This window comes from Phaethon aethereus (assembly GCF_964289735.1).
Source record: "Phaethon aethereus genome assembly, chromosome: 11".
In the NCBI taxonomy this organism is placed as follows: domain Eukaryota; kingdom Metazoa; phylum Chordata; class Aves; order Phaethontiformes; family Phaethontidae; genus Phaethon; species Phaethon aethereus.
The window spans coordinates 13,456,729-13,474,028 of record NC_138587.1 but is presented as its reverse complement, the minus strand read 5'-3'; the positions used below and the strand labels follow the sequence as shown (position 1 = coordinate 13,474,028).

Below are 17,300 nucleotides of genomic sequence, written 5' to 3'. Positions count from 1 at the left end.
ATTAAATTGCAATAGATCCAAAAAGTTATTCTCCAGTTACTGCTAGTGGATTTGACCCTCACACGTGTTAATCAACAATCAGTTGGATTTTTTTGTGTGCCTTTCACAATAAAAGAAAAAGATTACACCCATTTCTTAAGGGAAATCAACTTCCAGAAACAAACTCATCAAATACACAGGAATGGCAATTGAGTTATTTGTGACCAGCCCTACTGTTGGAAGTGCTAATTAGGATGCCTGAAGTTGATGTGTCCGATTGAAACCGATCCCGGTTCTCATTTGCTGGGACGTACTGCAACAGGCTGCAGACATACCCGAGATCTCGGTGCGCACTGCAAACACTGTACACCGAAATCACAGTGTAAACACTGCCTTTCCAAATCCTTTCCAGTGATCACATCCAGCATTTTAATTCACAGCCTTTGGATCTCAAGAATTAATATGCTGACGTACCCTTGCAGGTTTTCCGTCTGTGCCAATGGACACAATACCCTGTAATGAGCACTGATGGTGCGCCCAAGCAGTTCTTTTGTGCGTGTGTGTATGCGACCACTTTTAAATATAAAATGACTGCAATATGCAAGCAATTTCCATATGAAGGCTAGCTTTCCAGATACATGTGTAGGACTGCTCAATTGTGCAAATCTAAAATGCGTTGTATGGCATGTAATTATGCCCTTGCATATGCAAAGGGAAAGGACTGCAAGTATAACCTCTGCAAGGTTGGTGAGACTGCTTTTAAAATATATTGTTGCTAGTGCTGTTAAGCGAGTCTGTCAGAGAAATGAGCCCCTAGTGCTCAAACTTTTATTTGCATATGGTTTTCCATCTACCTCTTAATATGGACTGTGTTACTTTTTCAATCTTTTGTGCATTCTCCAAAGGTATTTGCAAGAGGCAGTGACACGTAAATGGGGACTGTATGTCCATTATCCTCATCAGGAAGTTTTCCTCCAGCTGAACTTAGCAGCATTTGTTTCAGTTCAATATTTGAATTTGAAAACCTTCACTGAGTTTGGTTTTCAGTTCCTTTACCATGTTCAGCAAATCTTTACTTGCCCTAATACCTACCAACAAGGTCCCAGCAGTTTGTATTAGGCTCCCCTCAATGTGTGCTTAAACAAGGCTAACATCCAAATGCTTTCATTTCTAGCTTAACACCCCCAGCTAAGCAGCATTTGCTCTGATGGGCTCCTCCTCTGAGTCTTAATTCACCTAAGACAGCTGAGGTAGGGAGTAATGTGGTCATGGAATTTTGCTAATCATTTCCATGCCAAAAAGTATGGATCGTCATGTATGCATCGTCATGCTGAGCCTTTTTCACAATGGATTGTCACTGAGCTATTCCTTAGGACTACTTGGAAACAAGAATAAGTTTCAGAATTCAAACATTTACTTATGGTATTGCTCTTTGTGCCACGAGCATTACCCTCTTCTGTGCAGTATTTTCCACCACTCCTTAATGGCTTAAGAGGAGGGCCACTCTCAGGACAGGACACTATTCCCCTAGACTTATCAAGAAAAGTTTTAAGGGCTAATCAAATTTTTTAACTGATAAGGCTATTTAACTGATGGCTTATCACATAGTCTTTCTGATTCTATAGCATCCTTCAGTAGAATCACAGGGGACAGCACACAAGACAATTTGCTACTAGGGTATGTACAGTCTACAGTGTGCAGTGTAACATAGGAAGAGATCCTCAAGCCAGTTTTAACTGGGAACCAATAATGTTAAAGCTCCCCACAGACTAATTTGATCTGTTCAAAAGACAGCTTTGTGGTGCCAAAGACAGACTGCTGCTGGTTATCAAGCTAGCTTTTTTTAAAGTTAGCCAAGATGTTACTGTACACCACTGAAGAATATGCACTCACCCGGGGGAAAGAGCATCTTGTTCAATCAGAGGAATGAACGGTACCAGTTAGGGAATGCACGTGGCGTGGCAGAGTCAAACGGCAATAGCTTTGCTGATTGCCTCAATATTTCAAGGGGAGCAGTGGACAAAATGCCCCAGAACTCCTCTAGAAGCATAATTGCTGTTTATTTCTTAGTCCATTTTCATTGCCATTTTCTAAGTTGAGTAACTGTAGGGCATGGTAACTTCAGAAAGAACAGAAATAATCAGATACAGAACTGACACAGCACAGTCAGTGACTTTTTGCAAAAAATCACAACCATTACTAATTAATGAAGACATTCAGCTGCCAGTCCAGGAGATCTGCCTCCAAGTATTTTCCCTGTACAGTTATTAGAAAAGTAATCTTTCATGCCCTATTGGAACATCTCTTCAGAAATTTAAGAGCTACCACATATTTTCAAGCATTTATGAAACCTTCATTGGATAGTTTAATCAACTTAAATTTAAACTCTCTTAATCCTGTCATTATCAGAGACAGTCCTGAAGGTACAAAACATCTCAATCTTATGCCCTCCACAGCCATTTCAGATAAATCCAATTTCATGTTCAATTTACAGCAGGGGCAAATCTAAGTTCTCGGCAAATAGAGGTAAGAAGGAAAAATCGGAGAAGAGTAAAGTTTAATTTTCAAGCTTAGAAAAATAGTATTCTGAAAAACAAGAAATCAAGCATTTCAAGCTCCTCTAATGCTATGCTAACACTGAAATATTGTTAACAAAGGAATCTGAGGATGTTAGAATCTACCAGCACTGCTTTGCTGTGTTCACAGATGTGGTAGTTGAAAAATAATCCTGTGAGAAAATACTTTTTTCTCTATGGACACTGATGTCTCAAGCCTCTTCCCAAAGAACTGAATACACAAATCAACAAAAAAGATTCTCAAACTTAAACTAATTCACATCTGCAATCTAGTGGAGGCATCTCGCGTTAACCAGGCTATCCATCATCTACAACATGTATACCACGCAAGACTTCAAATTGGCAGCAAAACTTGCTCTGTCAGGCAATTCAGGCTGCTTTGTGCTCCATCACTCATCACTCCAGATCATCCTGTCCTGCTGCCTTCCTTCTTCATTCAGATTCATGAAACCATTAGGAGTACAAGTGGAGACATACGGAATTACAGTTAAGACCATGAAGATTTCATGTTCTCCGAGTAAAGCAGCTGAACAACCAAGTTCATGCTCTGCTCCTACAGGAGCCTCTACATAAAATGGAGGTAACCTTAAAGAGGCTAAGGGAGAGCGCAGTGAGGAGGGCAGAAAGTTGTAGGTCATCTGGGGAGACTCTTGTGCCAAGTGACCCGACAGCAGCATGAGGATCTATACTTGTACTTTAAGCCACCCAGAACTATAGACGGGGGTCATTAAAACACACGTGCTGTGGTCGCAGCCTCCATGGAGTCCCAACAAGTATGCAGAAGGGCAGCAATTGCTATTTCCATGCCCGTGGACTGGAACAGACACTGGGAGGGTCCTTTATTAACCCACACTCACCTATCTCATCAGGAACAGAGTGGGTGAATTCAACACCACCCGGCTTAGCTCTCTGCACAGGGAGATGGATTTCTCACTGCGAGTTTTGAACATTTCTGTCATTTTCACATTCATCACACAAGAGGATTTAATCCCAGAACAGTCTTTCCTCCACCCCTCTTACAAATACACCCTTTCAACATGTTAGGCTTTTTACATTACATGCCTTCCCTAGGAGATATTTCAGATACCACTGAAGGACTAAAAAAGCCAGTGAAGCCACCTTTGTGTTCCCAAGCCCATTAATGCTTGAGAGCTTTCCATATCACGCTTGGATGATTCTGCAATCAAACATACTTTTCAAGGGCACTCCGTAAGCAGTGGCTCTAATGGACTTTAAATTTAACATGAAGCTCCATTAGTAAAATAAATATATAAATAAAATACATGATCTTTATTAAGAAATCAGGAGAGAGAAGACAAGCCTTTGATGCAAGGTGGCAAAGCAGGGTAGGTGATGTGATTAGCGCATCTTCAGAATTTCAATGAGGTAAGGTTCTGCGCCTTGCTATACCCACACGCTGCTCGTAGCTGGCTGAAGGCAAAGCACATTGCTTTGGCTGAGGTCAGCTGCCTCCCTCTTACCCCATGCCCATCTGAGAGGACTGAATGCAATTTGAGTCACATCAGTTCTAGTAACAGAACACCGTCCCAGCACTTGAGAGGGAACATCTATAACAGCGGTGAAGTGATATAGAGTCACTAGAAATAATTAGATCAGCAGGTGCAAAGGAAAAAAGTGCCATAGATACTGCTGTATATTTCTATAGGAGTGAGACGACATGAAGTTGAGTTTCAAGAGACAGGGAACATTCCTACCTCCAGGTACCTGGTAACTTCACCCATGTCACTGATGCTTGTAAAAGCAGGCACTGGTGCAGAGCAACTGCACTTTTAAGTCTCATCCACACCGAGCATTTTATGCAGCTAAATTTGCCAGGCAGCTGAGTCCAACACAAACAGTTTTTTTTTCCTCCAGGATAGCCACTCAGATCCACGTCTAGATTGCTCATTGCACGACAGGATGGCTGACCAAGATGACACCTACAAGGTGGCTGATGGTCCAGAAAGGACTGAAAAGAGCTTATGTACTCCATTGAGAGTGGCAGGGACCTCTGAACATCAGACTTTATGCCATTAATTTGGTTCCCCCACTAACAGACACCTAAAATTAGACAAGCACTACAGTCTCTCAGCCTGGGCAGTGTATCAGGGAGCAAAAAGAGCAGAGCTGCTTCCAAAGGGAAGGCAACCCAAGTAATGAGCTCACCATCAGGGTGCAGAGCCATATGACCAGAGGCAGGTGATCGCAGAAGATCCTACCAGCAGTTGCCAGGCACAGGCAAGGTGACAAGACAGGGCTGACCCCACCAGGCCTGTGTTTAAATGATGCTACTGGACCAATGGGCAGAGGGTGTGGGTGGATGCCCCAGGTGATGCTGGTCAGGATGATCAAGACCTATTACTGCCCTCAGGGCACTGACACTGTAATTCTTTATCACATAATTAACTCCTCAGAGCATAATACCAAGCAACATGTATTCTTACTAGTGCCTCTTTGAATTTTTATTAAAGGAACTGGGAAATGGGTGGAAAAAAAAAAAAAGAGTAATTCTCCAGTAAGCAAGTGAGATCTAAGCTTTGCCTCCCATAAAATAATTCACTATTAAATTGATCTCTGGAATGCACAATGGATTTAATAGTGCTAATCTCTTATGTAACATTTCCCTTCATTACTCTTTAACAGCACTCGAGCGGAGTCTCAGCACTTACATTGCGCTCTCCCTCTCTGCAGAGCAGGGCTGCATAGCCGGTTTCTCGGAGAAATAAGGGAGCAATAAAGCTAGCCCTGGCAGGCACTTCCAGGGATGAACCAAGAAGCACTGTCATTCTTTACTAACACAGAGCAAAGCAGATGAGGTAATGCAGCTTGCAGAAGACATGAGGGCAAAAGATTGATTAGAAGCAGGGCTCAATAAACAGATGATTTTCTTCCTAAACATGGTCAACACTTTGGCTCCAGCTCCTCCTCTTCTCCTGTAATGCCTTGTTCTCATTTCCTTTGATAATCCTTAAGTGAGTAGAAAGCATTTCTGATCTCGTCTATCAGACCAAATTTTTGCCTTTTTTGTTTCTCCCTGCACACAGGCACTACAGAGGCTGTTGCACAGGTAAAACAGAGCAGAATCAGGCCCATAAGCTGCTACTTGTCAGCAGTCCAAAGCATATTTATAAATAGACGTGTTTATTTTAGAACAAGGTGTTATTCAAATGCACAGTTAATACTGAAGCTTGAACGCTAAAATGTCTCCTTCCAGCCCCTGCTACAAATGCTTTCCTTTTCAGAGAGACCCCAAAGTACGTATTCAAATAAGAATTTTATGATTGAGACATTCAGTACTTAATTGAACCTCATTTAACTGCTTAAAACTTTTAAAAGAAGCTCTCAGCAAGAATTCAGGGGGAAAAAAAAAACTTGTAAGAGGTGGGATGCCAGGCTAAGGAGGATAAACAAAAGTTCTTTGATTCCTAAATCTTCCCTAATAGGATTTCTCATTTAAGTCCTTCTATATGTTCTTATTTATAAAGCAGGAATTACATAACATAAAAGCAACACATGGTTAAAGCTGTCAGGGTGATACAACATTTTTTACCAGTGACCCGTATTTCAGAGGCAGTAGTTCTAAATGTGTTTTAACATAAGCTAATGAATATGGCATTCAAATGGATTCATTTGGATAAATTTTCCTAATTTGTCTGTTGGCTGTAATGAGTTTTCAGAGACTTAGCTGGAAAGGGTATTTTTTTAAGCACGAGATTAAAATGCATGACCTTAAATAGAGCCCTCCCATCTGGTTTTCTTCCAAAAGTGTCTCAATTGCCTCTGTCATTAAGAACACAGTACTGCTCTTTCTTGGGCTTTCCAACGAATATAGTTATGTTCCTGGGAAAATATGGAGAGAAAGAGCTAAGACCAGTCAAATGGGATGAATAGAAGAAAGGATTTTGAGCCTTAGGAAATGCTGTTCATTTACTTATGAGGATTATGTACACTGTATAAATAGCATAAGATTCTCTAGGAACATTATACAACAAACGGACAATTATATTGCAGGATTGCTGATTAAGACACATGGTACAGGTTCCTTGAACAATGCCATTACTCAGACCAAAACCACTAATCTATTTCTCATTTTCCTTCCATCAGTGTGACTCTAGAATAATTCCATTTAAGTCATTAGGGTTTTACACGCTAGAGCTGGCAATTAGGCTGGGAAGAGTTTTTGGACAGTGACTATGTATTCTCTGTTCTGTGCCAACAGGACTTTTCAGAAATTAACACTTCAAAGGCTAAGCATCAGATTCTGACCTGGGTTAGAACAAAATGGGTCTTGACACAACACAATTGAGATCAGCAGACTGCTTACTACAGATTTACACCTACATGGATGAGAGCAAAAATTAGACTTGTATATTAAAGAGTCTGCTACTGCATCTTTTCCAAAGCTAGGGCTCCATCTATGCTTTTTGCTTCATATTTATGATAGAAATGCATTCATACATCAGAGACATTAGAAAGGATCAACTTTCTCTGCAGTGATTTTTCATTTATGCTCTAGTGTCCCACCTAATCCTGAATGTGCTGCACGGTAAGACAGAGATCCTGCCTGAAAGAGCTGACAAACTTACTTCAGTTAATGACTTTGTTTTCAAGAGTTGCTTGAAAGAAGTCTCATCTCTCTGCAACACTACTTTATGTACCTAGCTAGAGCTATATATTTCTTTATTTCATGTTTTTATTTCTGTGAAGCAGGGCTTGGTCCTCATGGCATACAGAAGATACCTTGCCTCCCTCCCTCTCCTTCCTCTGCCCCCAGCAGCCCCCAGTGGATCTTCTTAGATGGGTGCAGGCGGCAGGGAGCCCATGGAGACAGTGCGCCACATAAGGAACAAGTATGATATGAAAAGCAGGTGATACTTGAGGGAGTCCAAGCAATGCCATGGCGCATGTTTCTGAATTGCCCCTTCACTGAGTGTCCCATGACTGGGGCTGCATGTTAGATGTTCGAGTTCTGTGCACAGACACTTCACCATGGGGAACCTCCATTTGGAGTGAGGAGGGGTATAAATGGCAATGGTAGAGACTCCACAAAAGTCTCTCTCTCGTCTGTAGCACAAAAGCTTAGTCATCATGCCTGAGGATAGGTGGCTCTGAGGTCATGACATGAGGACAACCTACGAGCTGTGATACTCTTCAGAATATGTCTCCTTGCACAAATCACCCTTGACAGCATCTTTCTAGACTCCCAGAGTGCCCAACATTCTTTATGAAGCAGGGTGAAGTCTGAGGGATCCACAGCTTTGAAGAGCCTGCAATGGTTTTACCATCCTCATGACAGTTGCTATTCTTTGGTCTGTCACTATCAACCACCATTCTTTCCATTCCCATTCTCTCCTGAATGTCATCTGCATGATCAAGTACCACATCAGCCAGATTAAGAACGCTTTCACTGCCTTCCTTTCAATGCCATGAATTGCCCGTTCACCCCACCAGCGTTACCATCGCAATTGTTTCCACAGGAGAATTGGACCCACCTCACAGCCCAACAGCTTGAGAACTCACAAGGTAACAAGTACTTGTCACCACGAATAAACCATGGAATGTAGCTTTTCTGTGTGAGGTTTTAATTACAGTTGGCGAGTGTGAGTTTACAGCTGGAGATGAGGCTATGTGTGATATCAGCAGAATAAGATGCCAATATCAGTGACTGTATCACTGTTTCCAAACAGAATTCGTTTGGAAATTGCTTCATCATTTTGAGAGGTCTTGGAAAATGCTTTAATCTCTTCCACAGAGTTTTCAGACCATGATAAAGGTTAACCTTTACCAACCACATTGTCTTCTCAATTTTAACACATAAATCTTCATTTCCACCCACACTATTAAAAGTGGATTTATACCAGCATATTCAAAGGGAGAATTTGTTGACAAATCATTTTTGGCTCAGTGTCAGGTTTGTGTTTCAATTAAAAAAACGGTTCTAATATTATTTGATTTCCTAAGGAAACAAGACTTACGCAATAACCCTTACTACATGTGTGTTCTGTATCTGCACTTACATTATTTTGTCTGCCTTTCATAGTTTTTGTGCCTGTTGGCCAGTTTCAACCAAATTTTACAGATTTATGGACGTTAAAGTCCTCACAAGGTTTGTGAAAATAGGCAATCAGGAGTTTGCAAAAACAGCCCAGACCAAAATGTCTTCCCTGCAACCGATATTCATGCTACCTGATGGTAACTCATTCGTGCCTAAATGTGCTGCAGTTGTACCTTGAGTGGACGGAGCATCAGAACGGAGGCAGGCTCAGGAACGTAATGGTAAAAATAGCACAATCTTTCTCAAAAATCCGCTCCCGGAGCAGCGTGTGAGCTTAGTTACCTTCGGTACGAATCACAAGCAAGTTTCTTCATTACAGTGCAATTACCCCAGATTTACACGGTAAAAACTGAGAACAAGCACTGCCTTTATGTGCATTTAGTAACATTTAGTGGCAAAAGTGAAGGGTCCAGTGCAGCAAATTGTTAATCTCAGGATTAAGTGCTTTGGTTCCCTTAGGACTGCTCGAATAAGGACTGCTCACGGGAAGGTGTGTGAACCAACAAAGTGGATGGAGACAGAACAAGAGCCTGTTCTGGCCCACCCACCAATCCGATTGTTAACAAAGATTTTCTCACCAAAAAAAAAATTATTGGTACTGGCTAGCATGTAAGAAAGAATTCAAGTCGATGTTCAGCTCCCTGAATACTGCAACACTGGCAGCTATACATAATAAACCAATGTTTTGGGTTTTTTTACATTAGCAAAACACTTGTGAAGGTCTGTGAGACCGTGAACTTTCCTCAATGCCGTTTAAATAGGCGCTTTCCAGATTTAATACTGTGCTTTGTGTTCAATCTGTACATTTCATTACTGTAATGACTCAGATATACTTCTTGCTTTATGAGATTTTGAGGGAAGAAAATGGATGCCGTTTTCACTATTAGCCACTCCTTTTCCTTGTTTCAGTGTCAGGCGTGCTGTGAAGATGACTGCCAGTTTGTTTTATCACGTGTCCCAAGGCAGCTCCTTTTTTTTTTCTCCCTGACTCTCTTGTGTCATCACAGCATTCGTGGTCTTGATCTCAGAGCACTTCTTACTGAAACACATGAATACAGCCTTTCTGTTCCCAATTATTATGGCTGCTTCTGCTGCCCCATTAGAGCATCACTGTCAGTATAAATAATTATATATCGTTAACCTTTTACAAAGGATGGAGTTTCCACATTTCTGAAGCACCTTTGAACCTGGGCAGCCAACACTCTCGTTATTTAACAGCATAATGATGTTCTCTACCACTAACCTTTGACAATAATGAAAGTATTTTCTGTTTGCAAACCTCTCTTTTCCATATGGACTTCTTTCCCCCTTTCTCCTGTTGTGCCTATGGGCCTGTCTCACTTAAGAGAAAGAAGTTTCTCTAAAAGAAGACAAATGCAGCATTAAAGCCATTTTTCTCTTCTACTTCAAAGACACCTTTCTTAGATACACCCCCTGCAAAATGCTTTCTGTATTACATGACAGGAACAAAATCTCCTTTATCCATGGTATATAACAACACAGACAAAACCAGAACACCCCATACAGGAGGTGTACAAAGTTGCTAAGATCCTATTTATTGTGTTCACTTCGATAAGCTTGTAAGCAGGAGTAATTTGAATCACAAAGGGATTGGAAGGTCCTGAGGTAGTGATGTGATTGTTACCTTCTTCATGTCTGATGCTGCCCACGGGACCACGGGAGCATGGAAGAACATGAATAACCCACAGCCCACCTGTGGATTAATTGACTGTATGTATTTTTTTCACCACTTCTTCAAGTACTTTCCAGTTATACATCTATCTATAATCCTTCTCCACTTCATTTCGTCACCATTTCTGGCTCCTATTCTACTTTCAAGGTGCCCCTTCAACTATTTCCCAATAAAATTCCCAATGCCCACAATGCCTTTCTTCTCTTCTCCATCTGCCTTTCCCTGCCTTACATTATCATTTTATCTTCAGAAGAATCCTCTGCTTGCCACTTTCTGAGGTGTTTCCTGATGTTCAGAAACAGGTGAAGTTCCTTCTGTTGCTTTGGATAGAGGTTGGGATGGGGCCATGAAGGACGGTCTTTAGGAAAAGAGTCATGTTATGGATGAACTGTAGAACTGGGGATATATATGGGGATCATTTAGGGACAAAATATTTTGGGGTAGGAGATTATTGAACTCTTTCGCACAAGTCTGAACACTTTTGGTCAAAATACTGTTTTGAAACAAAAAATTGAAAAGGTTCAATCAAAAAAAGACAAAAGGAAGATTTCAATTTTCCCAAAAATGCACCGTGTTGAGGTGGGTAAGAGAAAATGATTCATTGAGTTTTATCAGAATCCACAAAGAATGTTGGTTTTGTCCAGGAGATCCAAATTCTCTTTTTCCCTGTGCCATTCTTTCATTGAGCTGGGTATGTTCCTTAGCTTTTCATTGCTCACCTGTGAAATGGTGCTAACAGGGCTTCTCTATCCCCCTTTTAAAATTTGTTATTTACAGCACACACTGATACCCCCAAAAAAGTAGTTTAAAAAGTGAAGTATCTCTGTTACATTAATCCAGGACACTAAACATTCACTTAATTTAATCTACACAAATTAAGGAAGAAATGATGTGGGGAAAAAATAACTCTAGAAAAATACTATCCATTTAGTCCAACGTACTTTTTCCTACTTTCACAGCAAAGGGTGGGGTATCTCACTTCGCAGAGGCAAATTGCTGGAAAGAAGAAAAAGCCATGGTACTATCTGTTAAAAATCTGTTTCCTCTTACCCAAGACATAAATCTCGCTGTTGACTACGGCTGTGCTGAAGCGGTATTTGGAGTACTTCATTGGCGCGCCTTCTGTCCATTTGTCTTGGGCTGGGTCGTACCGAAACATTCTGTTACTTAATCGATCCGGCTCATCGTCAGGGAGATCCATCTGTATGAAATATGACAGCCATATAATAATACAACATTTGGAGCCCTCTGCACACGCCTGCATGCAATTAATCACAGCAGACAGCTGAGCAGATAACACAAACACATCAATTAGAGCCGCGAAGTGATTCATACTCACCAGGGTTTAACGGCACCCGTGACTTGTGGCTGGGAGCGCGCTGCAGAAGGCAAATGAATAAGAAGGCGTCTATATTCAGCAATAAAGCTGAGGATTTGGCTAATGACAACACATTCATGGGCCTGGCTCTCGCAGAATGTACCTCTTTCGCAAGGCTGCTGTAAAGTCCCAATAATAATAGAGGGAAAACCAGCCTATCTGACGTTTGTTCTTCCTGATGAAGGTTGAAACCTCTTCGCACTGTTAGTCAGACCATACCGTGAGTCTCGGCGAGGTACTTAGCTGGCCTTTCTCAGGCCTGTATATATACAAAACTTATTCTCAACTCATTTGCACATTTATTTAGTCAGTCAAACTAGAGTAATGTTGTTCAACTGCTGTAACTCTTCCTTCAATAGTTTTCATAATAAGCTCCTAACCCCCGCTATACTTTTGCTGCTGTAATACTCCTTTTATACTCGCTCCTACTCCTCTTGTTCTCTCTGATCTTCTTCCCCTTTCTCTGCCTGTCTAGTGTGATGCAGGGAACCCAGATTATGTTTTCTGGGTATGGCAGCCTTGACTATAAGCAGTAGGCTGTGGGGGGAGGATCCCGAAATATTTCAGGATGAAAGGTTTCACGTAGAGAGAGTGAGAAGGAGAGAACTACTTTGCTTACTTGTGATGTTGTGATATGTGTTCTTGCTTTAGCTTGTTATTTTTCTTTCCCTAAAGACCGTTCCAACACTGTTGTAATGGACAAGACAGTAGGAGACAAACTAGAAAGTAAATATATAGCCCCTTGCTTACCCCCTGTAAGTGCCCAGGGACATGCTCTTTCTTCGTCACGAGTGTGAAACACTGATTTATTCACTGAACGAGGGGTAAGCAAGTTGTGCATTTTCAACACAGAGTAAACATATACTTGGGAGCAGGCACTAGACATAATGTAAGTTCACATCCTGCCTCATTTTTGTGGTAACGTTCACCTCAGAGTGCACAGTGTACTCTTTATGAACAGAAAACGTAACATCCAGCAGCCCTTCTCTCTGTCTCGAGGGTTTGAAACCTTCCTCTCAGCCTCACCAAACACCTTCTTCCATTTTAAGAGCCCCCAGTTACCAAGGCTGGAGTTGCTTGGGGTTTTAAGTCCGCTGGCATCAGTGAGGCTAGACCAGCGCTGAGCCAGAGCAAAGCCGCTGTGAGTTGAGCCCTTGACCTCCAAAGCTGTCACTTTATGTCCTGGCTTGACTGTGTCTTGTCTTGTTTCAATTGCAAAGCCTGAGTGGGAAAGGAACATGTATTTATCTCGGTCCTGTAATGGACACAGGCATTTACAGCACTCTCATCGATGCTGCCTCGTTAGTATTTGTTGGGGATTGACAGAACATTCCGTGCTGCTTGAGCATAGGGACAACTGGCTTGACGAACTAATTTGCTTTCACAGTGCAGCTCTGGTAGCCCCACACATACGGTCACCACATCTGGCAGGCGAGTGTGGGACATACATGGTACCAGAAGAATTCAGCACTCCACAGTGCTGGTCTTAAAGCACTTTCTTGAGAGCTTTAGCTAATTTGTTCCGATCTGTTCAGGTATGCCCTAATCTTGCAAAGCTATGGTTTTTAATCAATTACTGTTAATCTGCTCATCTCAGGCCTATTTATATAAAAACTCAGACTCCTGTGTATTGCTACCGATAGTACTGATGGGCAGGTATCCACTTCAAGTGTTTCACAGGTGCCTGTATTTTTTTTAGAACCATTCTTGGCTCAATATTCCTGACTGGTGCTTCTAAGCCACTTCTTCCCCTTACAATCTGTTCTGGAGAACTATCAAGAAAGACAAAGCTGGTTGACTGACTTCTTTGTTATATAACATATTTTTCTGTTCAAGCTTTTTTTACAGCCAGATTGTTTCTACATTAAGTATGTTTTCATATTTTAATTCTTTAAATAGCGAGGTATCCTTGCTCAGTTGTTTCAGTACCAGAAATACTCTCTGATCTTCTTGTTGTCTCCTTTGGGGACTCCTGCACTCAAAATATCCAAAGAGGTGGAAACCTTGTTTGCTGAATGCATCTCACTTTTAAATACTTTAAACAGTAATTGATTTCAAGAGGACACAAGCCCATGCGACGTGATGACAGTCTGAACATATTGCTGTCGGCAATAAGGATTACAGATGCTCTACTTCATTGTCAAGTAAATGTGGGGCTTTATCTTGAACGCTCAAATTTAAACTGCACCAAGCAGTAAGTAAGAATGGGCTACGCTCTTAGAAAAGATCTTTCACACTGGGAGCAACTGGAGAGAGCGAGCGCTGGTCCTGACATCAATCCATCTTCCTTGCAGCATAGTTCTGTATATTCCCTCTACTACTGAACATGGTATCTGTGGCCCTGCCAAAAATTCCTGTTAAAACTTTACATGGCCAAGCAATGCAACCGAAACAAATAAATGGGTTGATTGAAATCTGTTTTCCAGAGAATACTTTGACTTTTCATTTAAAATATAATTTAATTAAAATCAAATAAATGAATTTTGATTAATCAAGAAAGTTTCCTGAGAAATTGAGGCAAACTTTACATTTTAGATAGAAATCTGTCCCCCGAATTTACCTGTGTACACATTTTTTGAAGACAGGGCTCAATTAAGGACTTCTGTATGGTTTAAATACCATTATTTACTGATATACCTAGAAAACTTAAGTGGACAGTGTATAAGGAAAGACTGAAGTTAATCCATTTTTCACAGCCTGTGATGACAAAAAAGTGCCACATAAGTACTAAGTATCATCCTAGTTATTTCAATTCAAGTGTTTTTTTTGAAAAAAATAAGGTCTTTAACACAGTAGCTATTTAAAATGGAACCCATGTTGACAGAGTATTTTAAACTCTTGCTCACTGTGCACATCTCTCTGACAGATCTGCCATGCCTAAAGTTGGTATTTACAGTGAGGATGGCATAAGATGGATATTATTCCTCTTCACCCTACTTGGTTGTCCTACAAAAGACGTTTAATCAGAGGAATGCGAGCAATTTATTCTTCTGTTATCACTGATGTACTTTTCCTATGCAAGAAGCAGCATAAAATTACAGATCATATAAACGAAGCATAGCTCTGCTTGCTAGTAAACAAACAAAACAAAACAACTGGTGCATTTCTTAACCTGTGGCGTCCATCCACCCAGCACGTACAGCGTGTTCTTCACGGTCACCACCACATGGGAGGCTAGCGGTACTGGAAGAGGCGCTGTGCTTCTCCAGGTGCCTTGCTCCATGGAATATTTCTCCACGCAGTTTGTGACCAGATACTGATTTTTCACTTTCATTTGCCCTCCTATTACATAGAGATCGTTATGGATAGTGCCCAATGCATAGAGTTCACGGAGCTGAGTGGTGCACAGGCTGTGCCAAAACTGGTTGCCTCGCTGGTGGTATCTGTAGGAAAATCCAAAGTTGTAAATGCCCTGGTTCACTGAGGTCCCATCAGCTTGTTTTGAAACGTTACCCCCTTCATCGTCAATGTTTTTTCAGACAATGGTACAATGACAAGAGCAGCTTTCCTCTTCACAGAGGAGTTATAAAATTGAGGCCCATGTTTGCAAGATCAAGCATTTTTAGTATGAGGAATCCTAGGCATCCTTTCAAAGATATTTGACCCTAATTAAGGTTAGGAGTCCCTTATTTCTGCATGTGCTACTCAATCAGTTTCCACTGAAGTTAGTGGGAAGAGTGAGAGCTCAACACTGCTGAAAATAAGGCCTCTTCAATCTGCCTCAGTATGGATTTACTTCCTTAAATTTAGGCATCTGTATTTGAAAATGCTGTCACCATTTTTTAATTTTGTCTTTAATCCAGAAAATGTCTGGTTTTCTTTAAAATGGGTGCATCTGAAAAACACATGAGTAAAAACAGAGTGAGGGTTTAAAGCTATCAATCATTATCCTTTAATCTCCGAAGTGCTATCATCAACATCAACAGAGAAGAGTGTTGTCTCTGTCTTATTGGACTCCTCAGGCCATTCACTTGATTTCTGTCCCCCTGCTAATGACCTAGAAAAGAGCATCCTAGGAAAATGTTGAGATTTGAGGTCAGAGAATATAAGATCCACATACATTGTTGTAGGATCTAATCAAGCTCATCTATACAGAGATGCCACTACAGCAAATCCTTCTTTCAGGAGAAAAGGCATCAGGATTTGGTTGTATCTATAGAATTCATTGTGCCATAAAGATACATTGTGACAAATTGATTAGAGTAATCAAAATCTCTGGGAAAACTTTCAAGTAAAGAACGCTTTGTCTACTGGTCTTCTTTTGTCCCCAGAAACATTATTTGGATTTAAAAGTTTTAAATAATTAGGGATTTTCCAACAGAGGGTACACACCTATAAATTTCGATGTTCCTGGTCTTTTGTCTAGACATTTTGACAGCACTTGCCTCTCCTGCCACAATAATGTCATTATTCGCAGTGACAACACCAGTGCAAACACATCCTAAACCCTCTCCATACTTTGGAGAGGAGATGAAGTAAGTCTTTTGTGTCGCAGGAGCGAAACAAAAACTGGCATCTGCGTAGCTACCGTGTCTTGACCTAATGCCGAGAGAATTGTTGCCGATGCAGAGTAAGAGATCAGTAGTCTCCATGCCGTATCGCAGGCTGAGAGAAGGGTGGCTGGATAGCTTGATGGTTTTCAGTGCTTCCTCAAACATATCATTGCATTCTGCATTGCACAGGATCATTGTGTTCCTTTTCCGGGCTTCCACAAGAAAGGAAGGGCTGACAAGTACCAGCCTCACTTGCTTCAGGAGCTCAATAAGGTGCTCTACACGTGACTTTCTGCTGTGTTTGACCCATCTAAGGACGAGGTCCAGAATGCTTTCCTCCCTGGAAACATTCAGATCATCTGATTTTATAAGAGTCAACAGCTGCTGGAATTCAATCTCCAATATTTCTTCCTGTAAGCTCACCTCAGCAAAATGCTGATATAAGTATATCCTCGCTTGATCAGATAATTCTTCTGCCCCAATGTGGTTTGCAAAGTAGTAGATGCCCACACAGTTGGAAGCATCCATATTGTCCATCATGTACTTCTGACACACACTGAAAACATCTTCCATCTGCATGAAATACGCAGCAAGCGCAACAGTCTGCACGTTCTGATTAGTGAGGGGCAAGTCTGCACTGTACATGTAATTGAGTATTACGGCCACGCTCTCTGCAGAGATGTCATACAGTACCACTTCTCTTTGCGTGCATTCAACCAAGCCACAGGTAAACATGGCTTTGAAATAGGGACTGAAGGCAGCCAGCACCACCTTATGGCAGGGGAACTTCTCACCTTCTGCAACTAGCACAACATCAATTATCTCTGCTGATTCTTTCATTCTCTTTACTTGTTCCAATAAAGTCAAGCTATGGCGCTGCTTTCTTTTCTCCTCAGCCTTATGATCCATGGCTGATCTCCAAACTTACTGTTTTTAAATCTCCTCAGAATTCAAGGTCTTCGTCAGGAATGTTTCTAAAGGTAGAAGCATAAAATTGTCCAATAAGGACAAATTATTGGGCAAATGAATATCGCTGTTAATATCTAAAGCTAGTCATTCTATAGGGTGTGATATAAGTCAGTAATGCACAAACAGTATGTGAAATTATGGTGAGGTCGCAGGCTCA

General features: G+C 41.3%; 1 protein-coding gene across 1 annotated transcript in view; it reads right to left on the bottom strand.

The window, feature by feature from the left end:
* KBTBD12 (kelch repeat and BTB domain containing 12) overlaps positions 1-17,083 on the bottom strand; it is a gene marked incomplete at both ends in the record, with an annotated part of 29,565 nt that extends 12,482 nt beyond the window's left edge. Inside the window, 3 exons of the mRNA XM_082004811.1 lie at positions 11,354-11,504; positions 14,794-15,064; positions 16,014-17,083. Of these exons, the coding sequence (XP_081860937.1) occupies positions 11,354-11,504; positions 14,794-15,064; positions 16,014-17,083 (1,492 nt within the window). The remainder of the gene's footprint in view (positions 1-11,353; positions 11,505-14,793; positions 15,065-16,013) is intronic.
* Between the last annotated feature and the right edge of the window lie 217 nt (positions 17,084-17,300).